Here is a 17,555-nt window from a genome sequence, read left to right on the forward strand (position 1 = left end):
CAACAACCCCTTGAATTATAGCATTTTCTCATACAAGTGTCCTTCCCTAGGCAAAACTTTCAACAGAGCCCTAAACTTCCGAGCACAAAACTAGACCCCTCTTAGAAAGATTACATGACGGATTTCTTTTAACATAAGACCAGGAATGTTCAAAGTAGGCAGAATGCACACCTGTAGAATTTTACCCGGTTAGGGAGGGGACTGTGGTACAGAAAGAGAGAAGGTTGCAGTTACAGCCTCGAAGGACTGAGCACTTGACCTTATCTATTGTAATTTGGGAAGAAAGGAAACTTGAACTCCTATTGTTTGGCCTCTCACAGTTTCTGACACTGGCAGAACTTCCATAGCTGAATCCTTCCTTGGCATACATGGAAAACCAAGTCCGTAGACCCTAGAGTTCTAAGAGAGTGGACCATTTACATCTGAGATGGTCCACCTCCCTCTCCCATTGCCTCTCATATATGTAGGCATCCATCTTCTAGTATAAGGAGTGGACAATGTGGCATCAACCACATCCTTAGGTTCAAATGGACTCAGGCAAGCTGAAATGTTCAAGCACTTATTATCAACTGTGCACTCGCAGACAGTTTCAGATATGTGTCCATTCATTGTTCTGAAGACTTCAACAGCATGCCTGCTCTAGCCCTCACAAGCTTCTTTCTCCTTCTTGAGATAACTATGTAAATGCAGCAGAAACCCCAACAGCTATCTGATTAGAATTGGGGTTGAATCTTGGTATTACCACCCAATAACTTTGGTTAAGTCACTTAACCTCTCTGGGGCTCAGTGTTCTCAATTGTAAAATAATACCCACTAAATTAATGCCAGGGGCTTGTCTGGACTCAATGAGCCCATGCACAGAAAACATCCGAAGGTATTTGACACACAGGAGGTGTGCGTGACACATGGGTATGATTCAAACAAGTCTCTCTCAAAATGTGAATTACAAGCAGACATAAATGCTTGCTCTCTATAAACTCTGCTGCTCTGCCTCCTGCCCTGATGTGGCTAAACACAGCAGCATAAACACAGCACAGAACTCCAGGCTTTGTAGTAACCAGTGTGCTTAAACAACACCTTCATTCTTCCCATGTCAGTATTACTATGTCAAGTTGGACTCCAGGCTTTCTTTAAACAGATGTAACATTTTCTTTACAGTGTGCTTCTCTTTACATAGGCTGCTTCAGGGGAAACCTGGAAAGTGACTTTGGCAAAATTATGACAATTAAGAAAATAGGCCTCTAGCCCAAGGACATACTAGTGTGACTCAGACAGGCTTAAGGCACACCAAAGAGTGTCTTAAAGATACAGGAGTTGGAGAATCATTCAGTACTCATGTACAACAGCACTGGGGGAGATTGCCTCACTCAAGACTTTCAGGAGGTGAGAACAGGATAAGACAGAAGGAGCAGTTTTTATTTTTCTAGCTACAGAACTAAAAGACAGAAGCAGCGCATGCCACAAGGAAGAAGGAAGAGAAAAAGTTAAAAGATCAGGACAGTCAGTCATAAAGACTGAGACTTAGGACATTCAACTCTAAAGCATGTCCTTGAGTGATCTCACCCTACCTAATACCCCACTATCCATTTGAACTCCATTCCTATTCACCACTGAGAGCATCATTAGCACCTGTTCTCATGAGTCTCTTAAAAGAAGTATCTGAAGACAGGGAAGAAGAGCCAAGGAGAGGAGGAAGGGAAGGAAGGAAGGGAAAGGATGGACGGAACTAAGAAAGGAGGGAAGGAAGGAGGGAAGGAAGGAAGGAAAGAAGGAAGGAAGGAAGGAAGGAAGGAAGGAAGGAAGGAAGGAAGGAAGGAAGGAAGGAAGGGAAGCAAGGAGGGAAGAAATTATTTTCCATAAGAACTGAACATCTTGCTTCAAATATATAGCAACTTTACAATGTACAATATGGTTTCTTAGTCATTTCTTTGGAGCGTTATGACTGATAAAGTAGTCAGGCTACAACATTTATATTTAGAAATAAATTTTCATATAAAAGCCAAGAAATGAAGTGATCCTTTTTAAATTTTAAAAGTGAGCATATTTATCTTCTGTCAAAAGATAATTATTTACATGTAGTTGATCAAATTTTTTTTGTTTAATAATGAAAACTAAGGAGTTAGTGGTGGGTGGGTATCAGGCAAGGAGAGGTCATAAGGATGTCAGTGGGGAAGGGGTCTGAGGATGTGGCTCAGAAGGGCAACAGGTCTGGGTGAGAAAGCCTCGGGGTGACATTGACCATGTCCACAGCCTGTGTCCGCAGTGAGACAGACTTAGTCCCATGGACATCAGTATCCTGACTCAGGCCCAGAAGCTCTGCCAAGAAGGCAAATAGAGCCTTAGTAAACCCGCTGTCTTTGTTTTACTTCTACAAATCGGATTTTTCCTCTTGAGGTGCCATCTTAAAATTTGGTAAGTTGCTGTCATTGTCACCGAGGGTTTACTTGTTTATTCTGAGTTTAACAGACTCCCTAAATTCACTGAACAGTAAGCTGTACAGGTATAGCGATGACTAAGCTTCACCCTGGGTTCCTCACGCTGTCTCCTCATAGTGTGTATATGGAAGCCCCACTCATCAGAGTCAGAACTGTAAAGAGGCAGTGACAATAAAATAAAGCCATTAGGGTGGGCCTAGTGTAGTCTAATGGGTCTTCAGGAGAAGGAAGAACAGGAAAACAGAATACACCAAGAATGACGTACACAGAGAAAAGTAGAGAAGCTGAGATGGGGACCTAATGGAGAAATGGTCATCTCTAAACCACAGAGAGGGCTCGGCAGAACAAGCCTGCTGGCGTGCTGACCTTCAACTTTTTGCCTTCAGAGCTCTCACAAAACGAATGTCTGGTTGTTTAAAGAAACCAGAGTGTGGTTCTTTGCAACAGCAGCCATAGGAAACAAAGATTAGATAGAAGTTCCTTGATTACCTTCAGGGAGTCGTGTCTCTCCCAGGTTACCTAGGGGCCCTGAGAAGAAAACTTTCTGAAATCTGATGGTACCTATGCTAGATTCAAATTCGGATAAAGAGGAATAAAATTCTTACCACTGAATTCTATGCATCAGCAAGTCAGTCAAGGGCTTTATTTTCAGTGTTGGCAGTTTTTCCTCTCCTCTGCCTGTGAAAAACTAGCCCCCACCTCTAGCTTACACAGAGGCAATAATGAGGCCTTAACCTCCCTGAGGAGTGGATGGGTGGTGGGGGTAGGGGAAGTGGAGGAGCAAGAGGAGAAGAGAGAAGGGGAATTGGGGATAGTCATGTAAAAAAAATAAAAAAAATAATTAATAATTAACAGTCCTGAAGAGATTTATACTATGATATTATAATCTCTCTCTAAGATCATTCCAGAGCAGGCTGATCTCCAAGCCCACCACTTACCAGTACATTTTAGAGAAGGAAAACAGAGCACGCTGAGGACAGAAGAGAAACCAATTTAATTAATTCATCACCAAAGCCAAAGACGTATAAATCTTCTCGTTTTATCTGTCAACCAACACTCTGAATTATTCAGTGTTCGCAATCTCACGAAGGAAGGCAGAGAGAAAGTGGTTAGGAAAGTAGCTACTGAGCAGCAGAAGGGACTCAGCTGAGGAGCACAGAACGAGTCCAACCCCGGACAATCTTTAGTCCCTGAAAGGAACTAGAGGCAGGGTCTCATTGGAGACTCCCGGCTCCTGTGCCACCAGGGAGGTCACCACCTCTTCTGCTGAGATGGTTTGGAAAAGAACAAGACCATATGGGAAATGAAGATAAGAAAACAAATACGCTTTGCCTATTGGTATGCTGTCTCCCGCCACACCGCCAAGTGCTTTGACAACTAGGTTATTTAATGGTGGAAGCAAAGCATACGATGGAAAAATAAACATGAAGGGATACTGTGAGTAATGGGAGAATGAAAATATGAACCTTATAAGGACATTTAGATTTTATATGAAGTATTTGACTTCCTCTCCGGGGTACTACCTTCCCTCTGCACTTTTAATACACAGAAGCAGTTGTCTTCCATAGTGATAAAGGTAGTTACTGAACCATGCTAAGTTGAACGCCATGGTGTCTTATTAACTTATGTGTATTTTATAGATAGGACAAAGCGTGGACCATTGTTACTGTTCTCTGTCACCTGAGTGGCCACTGGGTAGATCACAGGAAAGGGGATGGAGAGCCTATGAGAAGAAACTGAACAAGGAGGAAAAGGAGATTAGATTTCAATTTTTAAGGAGCTCATTCTGTCTTGAAATCCTAACCTAAGATATTTGGGGAACCTTAGTAGTCTTCTCTCCCTATTTCATAAGTGATCTCAGCATCACTTAGGCTGCCCTGGACTATAGACTTCAGACAAATCTATAGCATAATCAGTATTTTAAAGATTACCTCCAAGCAAGGATAAGAGCATGGGTAAAAACTACCAACTGTTTAGAGGGTTTCTGTTTTTCCCATCTGTCTTAGTGAGAATCCCACTACAGGGCAGGGGAGAGGGGGAGAGGATGGCTGTTGGTTAGCAGGAGCTTTGAGGATTTAGGGCTTCTCAGAAAGTTAGGCAAAGGATGAAATATAGTGCTTTAAAATAATTTTCTTGCCTCAAAGAAGGTTATTGGATTCAAGACTCTAGCTTTTTTATGCCTTCTGTGACCTGCACCTAAAACATATTTTGTAAAACAATTGCTAACCAAATCTTGGTCATGAACTAGAAGAAAGTCAGTGTATTTTAGATAAGAATAGGAAGCAGACATCACTGGAAAGCTCTGGGGAGTCCTTTTGGTCTTCTTAGTAAGAGAGGCTCTAAGTCACAGCTGGGGTGCACAGAAGGGAACCAAGGTTGGGATTTCTTGGTAATTGCTACTTCCCTTGATCTCAATCTCAAAAACATTAATTAGATATAAAAACCATCTACTTAGTATCAATACATTCACTCTCCAAGTCCCAAATCAGTGGGATGGGATTATTGAGAGAGGACAACCAAGAGTAGAATTCATAAGCTCTCTTATCTTAACCATGGCAGACCCTGGGATTCGGTGTATCCTGCAGCTCTGCTGAATATGAGAGGCTTGTGAGTGGTCTCTGGCCATTTCTTTATTCTCTTCTTGTCTATCAACCTGAATCTTATCAGTTGCCAGATAACGAGAAATTGGAATGAACACCAGTCAAAAGGGGTTAGAGAAATCCGAAGCACCAATCTTTGCATAAAGAAGGTAGAAAAAAAAATAAAATTTAACCTGCATAACAGTTGGCCCTTTGGGAAGGGAGATAGGAGGTGAATAAGACAGAGAAAGTGGAGGAAGAAATTAGAAACCCTTCAAGTGCTCTGTTCTGCAAATTCCATCACTTACTACTAGTAGCCGCTTTTAACTGTTCACATCTTGAACAACTACAACAATATACGTATTATGGAAAGACCCTGGTCTCCTCTAACCTCTAACTAATGCATAATCTTCATCTCCCTGGTGATCATTTACACTAATTAGCAAAATTTAGCTAATTATCGCTCGGCGTTTCTGTGTTTAATTATGGCTATTAGTAATAGTCTGTCTGGCTCCCCTCGTCTCAGCCCCCACCCTAGTCTGTCCCTTTCTTAGGAGATACGTTTTCAGTTTAATGAAATTGCCTTTTTATGTGAGTGTGTGGATATAGCTCTTGTCTAGGCTTCTGTGGTTTCCCTTGTTTGTTCTGTCTTGTTTTAGAAGTACAGCCGACCCAACAGAAGTCAGAGGAGAAAACAGCAACCAGGTTAGAAGCCGCTTTTGGACATTCTCTCAATCCCACCAACCAACCCCTTCGACCAAACCTTATACTCCGTGAGCTGCTTGACAATTCCACTGCATGTGCTTTGAACAGAGAGAAAGAACCAGCATGAGTTGGCATTCTCTCAATGTGTTTCCACTTAAAACGACAGGCAGCTTGGAGCAGGAGCCCCGGGGTAGGAGGCGGTGGAAAGAATTACTTTTCTAATGGGGGTCTGCATGCCTCAAAATACAAGCCACGGCAGGGCCCCTAGAGAGGTTCGTAGCACAGCTCAGTGGAGGGCTGCTCATGCATTCCCTCTGCCTTTCCGCTCCCCATTCCCCTCATCATGAGAGTGGAGCGCATAGTAAACACTTCTTGGAACAATTTACTACAGCCAGCTCCTGCCTTCGCTGCAGACACCAGCCTTTGAGAGGGAGCCTATTCAGCGCTGGGTCTATTCTAATGAACTGTAGGTCTCTTCCTTCAATAACTATGATGCAAAGAGGGTTGTCTGAAGCAAAATATATCATACGTGGCTCGTGCGAACCAGCCCATTCATACTGACTTTAATTGAATGATCATCTGCATGAATTGAGAATCAAAGTTGCTATAATTTACAGGCGTAAATAAAACACGGCCTTAGCCTTATCTGACATATCGCTTTGTCTCTCATAGTTAGCACTATTAGGCATGCTGTTTAAGGGATAACTACTCTCCAACAAACATAACAGAAAAAAAATATATATATAGCTGACAAACTGAGTAGTAACAGCCACTGGCTGTTGAATATATTTTCTGCTGTCTTTGACTCGGTTGTTCTCCCCAGACCATTACCACACAGGTAACTTTATAGCAGTTTCAACAGCTCTAGGCTCCTGCCCCAAGGACCTGCTGTCTGCTATTTCTTCCCAACTATCCCCCAGACAAGACCGGGGAAAGGAAGGGTGAACGCAAGGTGAATGAATGACTCCTCAATGTGCAGCATCACTGGGACTTGTCTGACTGAGTTGCCTGCCACCAAGGAGTGGGAGAAACAAGGTGGCAAAGGGTAGAGAGTGTGTTTGCAGTGCCATGAATCGGGGTAGCAAGGGGAGGAGAACCTTTTATTGGAAAGTGGGTGGCTGAGAGCAAACAGCATTTGCCAGTAAGAAAAAGTGACAGGTTTCCCCCCTTATGCACATTGAAGCCTTCTCGTCATTTTAAATTGAATTTTCCTGCTGTTCCCACCCTTGACCCTACCTGAAAGACGACTGGATTAAGGATTAGCAATGCCCCAGTAAAAGATAAAGAGCAGAGAGACCCACCGTGCCCTCCTCGAAGGGAAACAGGGGAGCGATAGATAGAAATAGGCACAGAGTGGTGCTTGCTGCCGTGGAAATGATGCTCGTGCTGAGAGTGAGATCCCGGAGAGGAGGAAGAAGAGGAGGAGGCTACGTTAGAAGAACTCCACACAGAGCTGACGATACATCCCCAAAAGAGGGACCAGATCCCAAGCGTCCAGGCCGGCCGGCGAGGAGGGCTCCGTCTTGCATGGATTCTCAGGTGCATGGTCAACGCACTGGACCACTACAGATGGGCAGTTTAAATTCCAGCCAGTGAGCAATAACGAAGTTCATGATGCCCAGGGGCCCATCATAGCAGGAAGGAGAGTTGTCCAATTTGGGGATGGGGGAAGCAATAAGTGCTTGCGGGGCAATGGTGAATCTGTTTAAAAGGGAAAAGGAAAAAAGAAAAAAAGAAAGAAACTGCAAAAAGAAGCTGAAATTTTTTTAAAAAGATAAGGCAGAGCCTTTCTTTCCCCCCACCCCCCTGGAGGTGGAATTTAGGATGCGAGAGTCGACCCAGGTACAGCAAACCTCCTGGAGAGCTCCGGCTTGTCACACATTTCAGGGAAGGACCCGCGAGACTTCTTCCTGCTCTCTAGGTGCCTCAAGTCCGAGGTTTTAACTGCATACTCTGGAAAGCCACGCGGGGAAAGGTGGAAATGAAGGAAAAAGACAAAGCAGGAAAACCCCAAGTAGGTTCACGCTAGTTTATCCCAACATCCAAGGAGTTTTGACATTTTTTTTTCCTTTCTTGTTTCGACTTCCAAGCGATGCAATGCAGAACTGCCAGGCAAAAGGGGGCTGCAGGTGGGAGAGTTCTCTTGCTCCCGGGCTCCCGGGAGTCTCAGTGGAAGGGCGCGGAGGCTGTTAACCCTGAGCGTTCTGGATGAGCCGCCACAGTAAAGCCGCGTCAGTTCTGGGATCCCAACGGGTTGAAAAAGCAGCCAGCAGCAGCAGCCAGAGAAAGATTTGATCAAGAAGGACCAGGGGGAAAGAAACAGCACTGAGCTAAGCCACCCAAACCAGCGGGTAGGAGATGGAATGGAGCCGGGTGGGCTCAACCAGAGAGCGCGCTAGAGGAGGTGGCCCACAGGCAACGGAGGTGGCCAGGAGGTGCGGGCGCCCGCAAAGTGCGCGCAACTGGGCAGGCACAGGTGAAGTGAAGCAAGGAGTTGGGGGAGCCAAATTCACAAATGGGCAAGTCATATGCAAATAGCGCACTCGAGAGAGCAAATCAGTGCAGCCCGTGTCCTCTGCCGAGGGACTGGCTGGCTCCAGAGGAGGGAGGGGTGGAGCCGCCCGGCATCCTGGCCCTTCCCATTCAAGTGTACGCAGGCTGGCTGGCCCCTTGCTCTCACGCACCGGCGCGTACCAGGCGGTGCTTTCTCGCCTCACTCTTCCTCGGTCCCACCCTCCCGTGCGTGCACGCCGGAGACCCACAGGCCTCCGTTGCTGTTCCTCCTGCCTCCTGTCTGTAGCTCCCTTCCTGCTCCTCTCCCAGGATCCTTAAAACCAAACTCGGCGATCAAGGTGCTGTGAAGGTTTTGGAAGGAAGGCAACAGCACAGCCCAAGTATTCCTAAACCAAAATAAACCCGAAGTCTGCAGGCACACTGGACTGCCTGAGGTAGGCGCTCAGCTTTTCTTGCTGTGCCTGGGGCAGCCACTCTCCAGTGCGAGTCTCTGCTGAGATGGAACAGGAGATCCAAGACAGCACTTCTGGGACAACAGATAGGCGAAAGAATCCGTGTTATTGCTCTCCGAAGTAAAGGTTAGAGGGTGGGTGGCTCAGGGACTCTGTAGGGTGAAGGGTTAGGTGGCTGCCAGTCTGCCCTACGAGGTGGCTTCCACCCCACCTTAGACAGAATACTCTTGGAATTCAGGATCCAGAGAGGCTAGTGTCTTCAAATTAAAAGACAGTAAAGTAGGCGTGCAAAGGAAGGAGTGGCTGGCCAGTCCCTGACTTGCTCCGAACATGCTGTTTCAGGCAGGTGGATTCTTCCTTGCGCTGGCCATCAGAGACTGCTAGCTAAATCTTCTGGGTAGGGCATGCGAGCAGGGGGTGGGGAGTGGTGGTGGCAGGGGGTAAGAGGGGAGGGGTTTGGAAAGAGGAAGTACAGGAGTGGATGGGGTGTGCAGCTCCTGTTGGCCATCTGTGACTCCAGGAGGGACTGGCCCAGAGCCCTTTCAGGAAACGATGACACTATCTCTCCACTATTTCCACTCCCTCCGCTGAGTGGGAGCAAAGGCACACTAGAGGAGCGCCCTTCCCAGGCAGGTCCTTTCTGTCTGAGCCTTGCTAGCAGTGACTGCACTTCCGTTCTGAGGGAAGTAGGGGCACACACACACACACACACACACACACACACACACACACAAAACCAGCAACTTGTATTCAGGAACACCACTGCAAAGGTGGATATAGGATGAAGGGGTGCCCAAACCTCCTCTGTAAGGTGTGGCTGATGCCTCCCTCCTTGGGATGCTGGGAGTTTTAAATGGGAAAATATAGAGTACCTCTGGCGTAGGACCTGACCATTGGTAACAGCACTCCCTGATCTCTCGAAAACCAAGCTGAACCTTGAGAAGGTTAGGTCCACAGTTAGGGTCTTGTGCTATTATTGGCAAAGTCAAGAAAAAAAAATCTTAAGCATTATTCCCTAGAGTTCACAATAATTCTTAGTCTTGTCAGCTACCTTTTGATTTAGTTCCTCCAGAGGATTCCTGTTGCTCTTTAAACTTGCTCTGAGAAGCTAAATAAGAAGGAGAACCCAAAGAAAATCATATAGGCATCCTCCTGAATATTAAACTTCATCAGGCGATGAAAGGAGACAGAGACAGAGAACCACATTGGAGCACCGGACTAAAATCTCAAGGTCCAAATCAGGAGCAGAAGGAGAGAGAGCACAAGCAAGGAACTCAGGACCGCGAGGGGTGCACCCACACACTGAGACAATGGGGATGTTCTATCAGGAACTCACCAAGGCCAGCTGGCCTGGGTCTGAAAAAGCCCGGGTCAAAACTGGTCTCGCTGAACATAGCGGACAAGGAGGACTACTGAGACCTCAAGAACAATGGCAACGGGTTTTTGATCCTACTGGACCTATTGGTTTCGTGGGAGCCTAGGCAGTTTCATGGATGCTCACCTTACTAGACCTGGATGGAGGTGGGTGGTCCTTGGACTTCCCACAGGGCAGAGAACCCTGATTGCTTTTTGGGCTGACGAGGGAGGGGGACTTGATTGGGGGAGGGGGAGGGAAAGGGGAGGCGGCGGTGGGGAAGAGACAGAAATCTTTAATAAATAAATAAATAAATTTTAAAAAAAGAATAAAAAAAAATAAACTTGCTCTGACTCTGTTCCAAGGCCTCAAAAGGACATGGATGACGAGGTTTTTAATGTATTCGCCAGTTCCATCAACTAGATGTTCCTGACTCACTTCCTCTATTCCCCAAGACCTTCTTTATGCTGCCTGAATGGAGATATTTACCAACCCAAGCCTTTTAGGGCTTTACTGAGCCTTCTTATGGGGGGAGGTTTCCCTCAACCTTGTCAGGGGCATTTGCCAAGTCATTTCTTCCAGAGTGTCTTTCAGCCTACCACCACCCCTGGTGGCCATTCTACTCTGGTCGTCCTGATTTGTTTCCTTCACAGCATTGTTGACTTGGAGACGTTGATTCATTTGTTCCTGGTCTGTATCATTAAACGAAAATTGGTAAGTAAATGGCAGAGCCTTTGTCCTCCCCTCTGCTGCATCCTCTGCATACAGCACATGGGTAGCAAGTAGCAGCATCTCAGTAGATGTCTGCTGAATAAATGAACCCAGTGAGCCAATTGCCAACTAAGTCTTAAAACCTATTAGCTTCCACACTAAGAGTTTTCGCTGACCCATTTATCTGACTTTAGCGACACTGATCTAACAAAAACAACCCATCTGGAGTTGATTTCTGGAACTTTTAGCCATCTCACCATCACCTTCTTTTGCAAGTTGGCACTGGATACTGAAGATTGTTTTGACTCATCCCAGGGAAGCAAGAGATGCCTAGATGGACATTCCAATTAGTTCTCGGCCAGGCTATAAAGGGAAACTAAACCCTTGATGCGGAATGGAATCTGCAAACACTGCTGGTGTGTTATGTCTGGAAGTATTCATTCTATGTCTCATTCTTATAACTTATTTATTTACTACTCACAAAATGTCAGAAAAAGCAGCTGTGGGTTCCTTTATGAGCACTGTTGAGTAGGGAGAAGGCTAATCAGATAAGAAATCCAAGACTGCTTTCTGTTGCCTCTTCTACTCCAAAGAGCTAAGCCACCGTCATTCTGATAAACTACATACCCCTCTCCAATTTAATACACTATTAATTTTTTCATATGTCTCCCATCCCTGCCTCTAGTCAGCGCATTCTTCTGTGTATGTATTTTCTACCTCCCGTTCTTTTCAGTCTTATTGCAGTTTATAGTAGGCTGACATATATTGAGAATTTTATCTCTGGCAATATGTTGATATGTTCTAAATCCCCCGCCCCAACAGCTATAATCCCAGAAAAATACTCATCACTGCACACCACAGGTGCTCCTTTTCCCCCCTTCATGCTGTCCCCTAGTGGGCCCCTTTATTTGGAATCCCAGACACGTGAAACAGAAGGAGAAGGGAGTCCATGTTTAAGATAGAAAAGGAGAAAAATTGAAGATTTGATGCTCACCAAAGATATAAAGCAGAATAATTTCATAGGAATGATCCATTTTGGCCCCCTGTGTATATTGCTTCATGAAACCCAGATGGAGCTCTGCAAAATCTTGCATTTCTGAATGGAATATGGTGTGTAAATCCCTGTTGTAGATGAGGAAGGAGCTGGGTTTCTCGGGTACATTAGGTTCCAGAGTTTGTCATCATAGACTTCTCCTGGCTCCTTGACTTTCCTCCCCCTTCTCTCCTTAGGAGACTGTCCAGATGGAAAGGAAGAAAGTCTTTGCTCTTAAGTCTCCACTTTGTTTTGTTCATCACCTCAGCTTTCAAGCAGTAGAAAAAAAAATCTGTTGGCTTCTAAAATAAGCCTCCTACTTGTATTTTTCAGTGTGTCGGGCGTCAGGAACCTGATGTGATGTTGCCTTGTCCATCGTCCCTCCCGGTGCATTTTATCTCTGCACATGCCTCTTCTCACTTGGATAGACTCTGACGTGCCACTCCGCTGTCAGCAGGAGGTACCTGTCAAGTTCGCCGCTGCAGGCGCATCTAATGTGATTGTGGACTTAGAAAGAACCAGAAAGCATGTGCCCACAGTCTGCCTGTGTGAGACCGGAGCCATTAGGTGAAGACCCACTTTTTCCAAAACTAAACAGTAGGACTCCTTACTTGCTGTCTCTACACAGCTCCAGTAGGCAGTTCAAGAGGAGAAAAACACAAACAGCGCCCTCCCCCAACTAAACTCTCATAATGTATAATGAAATAAAAGTCCTGAGGAAATACAGGTGACCGTTAGCATGGCGGTAAATATAGCCAAGGGTTCTTCTAGTGACACCATAACACAGTCGAACATTGCTTTATTATATGCCGGGAGATTTATCTATAGCCACATAATTCATTCTTCCGTTCATTTATTTAAGAAAGTCATCCAAGAGAAAAAAAATAAAGACAATTTTGAGTATGTTTCCCTTTGGGGAGTATAAAAAAGAAAGCTTTTTCTTTTTTTTTTTCTTTTAAATATCATTCCTACTTGAAATTGATTTAAATGAAAAAGACAGTAGCTCTTTGTATTAATGTATAGATCAGGATGCTTAGATTGCTCTGGTATTTTTTTACCTTTTATTGTTGAGAACATAGATTTAATTGTTAAGAATATACCGTTTATTGTTGAGAATTTTATACATGAATAGAATATGTTTCGTCTGTGGCCATACTACCCTGAACACGCCTGATCTCCTCTGCCTGTTTCTTATAAACTTTATCATTCCCTTGTCCTCCTTGTGGCTGCAGGAGGAATATCAGGCTTTTAAATGCCGAGCCAAACCTCTTTAGCATTTCCAGATCTTCTGGGTTTGATCAATGGGGCTGGGAAATTGATAGCATTCAAATTTTTATATATCTCTTCAGGGGAAAGCATGAAAAGTCCCCTAGCTAGTTGCACTTGAGATCTAAATGAAATAATAATAATTTATTAAATAGTTATTATTATGATCATTATTTACTTTTCCTCAAATACTGGGCCCAGTTCTTCCTACAGAGGTCGGGCATATAAACGTGTTAGTCTGTACTAACTAGCTACTAGCTATCCCTGATCCAAACTTCTCATGATCACTGTTAAAGCCTCTATCCAGTTTTGAGGAATTAAACAAAGTGAATTATTGTTAGACAGAAACAATACTTTTTGTGTAGTACTAGGGCCTTGCACATGGTAAGCAAACACTCTGCTCTTGAGCTCCCAACCCAAGACAGTCGTTCATTTACATATTTATAGGGTATATCATCCAATCAAAGGGTTGGAGGGCATCTTGAGATTTTACAGTTTTGGATATTGGGCTGTGCTGCTTGGCAGCCTAAGATCAAATCCTAATTATTGTTGCTGTATAAGCCTTGAGACGATCTTTGGTCAGTTTCTGGTTTACCCTTTCTGTTTTAAAATGGGAATACTCATAGAAACTCTCTGTCGATTCAAACAGCTAATGCCTGTGCAGTATTTATCAACAGTGTCTGACCTACAGACGATGATCAGTGCCAATAATCATGGTAAACTTAATAACTCTTGTTGTTTTCTCCAGGACACTCCTTGGAAGTTATCCCCCCAGCTAGCACCTCTTTGCTGTTTACACAGAGCTCCCAGGGAGCAGCCTCAGCAACCCCAAAATGCAGATGGAAATTCTCTACAGGTGCTTTCAACATGCTGACTTGTCCGTGTACACCTTTGGTAGGAAAGAGACTGGCTCCATCACATTCTTCTACATCTGTCTTTCAAGTCAGCTTTGCACTGATAAAGCTCATAGTCAATCCCAGAATCAGATAACACCAGCTATCGAAGCCCAACATGGTTCTGTCATTATTCTCCACCCAAGGATGGGGACATATAGGATCTCAGTTGGCCTTGGGATCTGGAAAGACTCTTCTGGCCCTTTTCTTTCATTTCCTCACTGTCTTCTCTCAAAGTCATAATAAGTTCTAATTAATCGGCCTTTTCCCTGAAAGGTGCACGTTGCTAATCCTTATTAATCTCCATTGATTTCAGGAAGAATTTCGCTATCGTTTAATAGTCTTTTTAAAATGTTGATAAGTCAACCTCTGAACTAGGTACTACTCAATATAGAAAGAAGCCATAGTCCTTGGTCATCACTGCAGGGAATCCGTTTCTTTACTCTGTGAATGTTAAATATATGCCTGCTAGGACAGAATGCTGTGTTAAATCCAAAAGACCCAGTGAGGAAGAGTGTTCAGGGCTTAGGAAGCAAATGCTTCAAAAAGCTAAACACCCAGGGAACTCCCTGAAAAATCATACCATATAGCCCATAGCAATTGGGAGATTAGAGGTGTAAACCAGGTACACATACTAGATAATGGAATTAATCTAACTTGGTGAGAAAAAGAAGACCCTGTGTGGATTCACAGACAAGGTAACACATGCATGAAAAATTGGAGTACTGCTGTCTACATCCTGTGCGTTACTGTTCGACCCTGAGCAACTTTGAACTCTCTGACTTGCTTCCTCAACAGGAGAACAATTAATAATTGAATCAGAGGACATTTTAGTATCCAAAGAAAACATACATTCAAAGAAATAATTTTACATTAATGTTCACTATATGAATTTAACCTAGAAGAGGGGAAATTGCAAAGAGGGCTTTAAAATAAGGAAGTTATTAATATAGAGTGCAGTCATCTACCTACAACTCATCAGAGGCAAACTCCCTGGATGTTAATTGTCCTGCCTGGGAAACTCAGGAAGGAGTCTATTTTCATTCTATGAACAAGATGAATATGACATAGGATAATGAAAGACAAGAAAAGGGAAGGGAAAGAAGAAAACAGGATGGAGAAATTGCAAAGAGACATGAAGGAACCACACAGGAAACACACACATCCACAGTCTCACTGTTTATTTCTAATGCCTGTGTTGCTGCATTAAGAGTTGTTAAGAAAATTCTATAATGATTCAAAAGAGTCATACTGTCACTTATTCACCTTACTTTTGCTGATTTATTCTGTTATTTTTCCTGTATCTGTAGAAATATCCTTGTTCAAGTATTCTACCCCCTCTCCATTCTATGAAGAGTACATAATCTAAGAGAGGCAGGGATCTAAATAAAGTTATTAAATCATTAAAGTTTTTCTGAATTTTTTTTAAATCTCAGTAGTAGAGTGCCTGCCTCTCATAGATGAGGTCTTAGGATCAAATCCAAGAACTACCAAAACAACACACACACTCACACACACACACACAAAGAGAGGGAGAGAGAGAGAGAGAGAGAGAGAGAGAGAGAGAGAGAGAGAGAATAACAGAGACAGACAGTTAAGTGGTGTGTTTCTATCGATTTAATACCCTTAAATTCATGTAACAGAAAATTCTCGAAGGCACATGGAATGAACAAACTCCCTCACAGGAGGAACAGTGCGATCTGAGAAGCTTTGGAAATGTTTCTAGGATGGGTAAGAAGGGCATGGCTCAGTGACAGTAAGGATTTAGCACATCTCAGAGCTGTTAGGGAAGTTGGGGGCTGGGTACAGAGATGAGAGTTTATATCAGAGATAGAACAGGCTGTTCTTAAAATAGATGGAACAGCACTGATATAATATTTTCGTATCAATGATATCTGTGTTTTCAGATCTCCTGCTTCCAATCTGGACAGGCAGAATTAGCTGGTCTTTTCTATCATCCCACAGCACTGTTCAGTTCACACTTGTCACAGACTGTTGTGATCAGTTCGTTTATAGCTTGGCACCCTATGTGATTCATAGAAACATGATGTATTAAACACTTTAGACTTCAGAGGCAGACTGTTTAAGTTCTGGGGTTAAACAACAGAAGTCTGTGTTTCTTTTCCTTCTTTGTTAAACCGTGACCTTGAATAAATTATTTATCCCCTGAAAATCACTATGCTTACAGATGAATATAAGACAATAAAATCCCTGACCTCAAACTGAGGACAATCTCAAACCCAATGGGAAATAACCAGTGGATATCTGTCAAAAAATGAGATATATACAGTATATTTTTGAAAGATGTTCTCTTTCATATGTCATATGTCAGGAAAGGAGCAGGCTCTAAAACGTTTTTCTTCTTCTTCTTCTTCTTCTTCTTCTTCTTCTTCTTCTTCTTCTTCTTCTTCTTCTTCTTCTTCTCTCTCTCTCTCTCTCTCTCTCTCTCTCTCTCTCTCTCTCTCTCACACACACACACTCACACATACACACTTCCTTTTTTTTTTTTTTTTCAGAATTTCTCTAACAGCCCTGACTGTCCTGGAACTTTGTAGTCCAGATTGGTCTTGAACACAGAGATTTGCCTGCTTCTGCCTCTCAAGTGCTGTGATTAAAGGCTTGCACCATCACTAACCCAAAACATCAAAATCTGAAGCTGTTGCAAGATCAGAAGGGGTTTCTTGCAAGGCCATGAGCTCTCCACAACAGGGAACTTTCAAGCAGCAGGTGCTGGATAAGCAATCTGAAGTGAATGGGTGAGGTGCATAACTTCCTTTACAAATTTGACATTCTATGTATATGAAGTTTTCTTTGAGCTTTCCTTGCCTATCTATCACTTAGACATTATTGTTTGGCTTCATATTGAGGATCAAACGCAATTCCTAGATGTTGCAAAGAGGTGAAAGTTCCTTGTTAACTGAAACAACATCCATTAGGGTGAGGAAACTTAGCCGTCTATAAAAGGAACAGTATTGTTTCGTGAGAGTTTCATTTTTACTATTGCATGCAGAACAAGTTCTCTCCAGACACATTAACAATTGTGTTCCTACTTTAGAGAGCAAATATTTTTTTTTTTATCTCTGCTAGCAACACCTACACAGCTGCTGTCCCTGTGATCTAAGAAGACATTGTTCAGTGGTGAAAAGTTCATTGCTATGGAAAAAGTGTGATCACTTAGCTCGATTGTCCTTTATCTCTCAGCAGGAAACCTTGGTGGACCAAGCATAAATAAAAAAAGAATGCTTTTCAATAAAGACATAAGTCTTTAAAACTCTGGGATACAAAGTGGAACTACTTTTTAAAACTATTTTTATTGGTCTCGTGTGTGTGTGTGTGTGTGTGTGGTGTATACACCTGCCACAGCATGCATGTGGAGGCTGGAGAATAATTTGCTAGAGCTGGTTTCAGGGGTTTAATCCAGGTACTCATTTTTGGCAAGGAGCATATTTTCCTTCTGAATCTTCTGAGCAGCCGGACTTTTCTTTTTCTAACAAAAACCAGAACACTCTCCTCAGCAGCTGGTTATAGACAAGCAGTAAGCTAATTATTTAGGGGACATGTAAGATAGAGAAACAGATGTAGAGACAGACTTACTAGTTTAATATTATATAAC

At 43.5% G+C, this 17,555-nt stretch overlaps 1 protein-coding gene and 1 long non-coding RNA gene across 13 annotated transcripts in view; one reads left to right on the forward strand and one right to left on the reverse strand.

Annotated features, from left to right (window-relative positions):
- Nucleotides 1–17,555, reverse strand: part of Nrxn3 (neurexin 3) — a 1,514,195-nt gene that overhangs the window by 520,648 nt on the left and 975,992 nt on the right. For 5 of the 11 annotated variants that reach the window (XM_050152460.1, XM_050152466.1, XM_050152465.1 and 2 more), the window contains exon 1: nucleotides 7,021–7,264. The exons of the other annotated variants lie outside the window; for them this stretch is intronic. In XM_050152460.1, coding sequence (XP_050008417.1) covers nucleotides 7,021–7,264 — 244 coding nt within the window. Of the gene's footprint in view, nucleotides 1–7,020; nucleotides 7,265–17,555 lie in introns of those variants that run through there. 11 annotated transcript variants of the gene reach the window in all.
- LOC126507738 (uncharacterized) lies at nucleotides 8,432–15,353 on the forward strand. Of its 2 annotated transcripts, XR_007593626.1 has the most exons (4): nucleotides 8,432–8,667; nucleotides 10,693–10,753; nucleotides 12,117–12,350; nucleotides 13,798–15,353. It is a non-coding gene; the product is annotated as an uncharacterized lncRNA (long non-coding RNA). The 2 variants fall into 2 exon arrangements; XR_007593627.1 differs by lacking the exon at nucleotides 13,798–15,353 and having other exon boundaries at nucleotides 12,117–12,585.

This window comes from Alexandromys fortis, unplaced genomic scaffold (genome assembly GCF_014885135.2).
Source record: "Alexandromys fortis isolate MF-2015 unplaced genomic scaffold, M_Fortis_MF-2015_v1.1 scaffold_47, whole genome shotgun sequence".
In the NCBI taxonomy this organism is placed as follows: domain Eukaryota; kingdom Metazoa; phylum Chordata; class Mammalia; order Rodentia; family Cricetidae; genus Alexandromys; species Alexandromys fortis.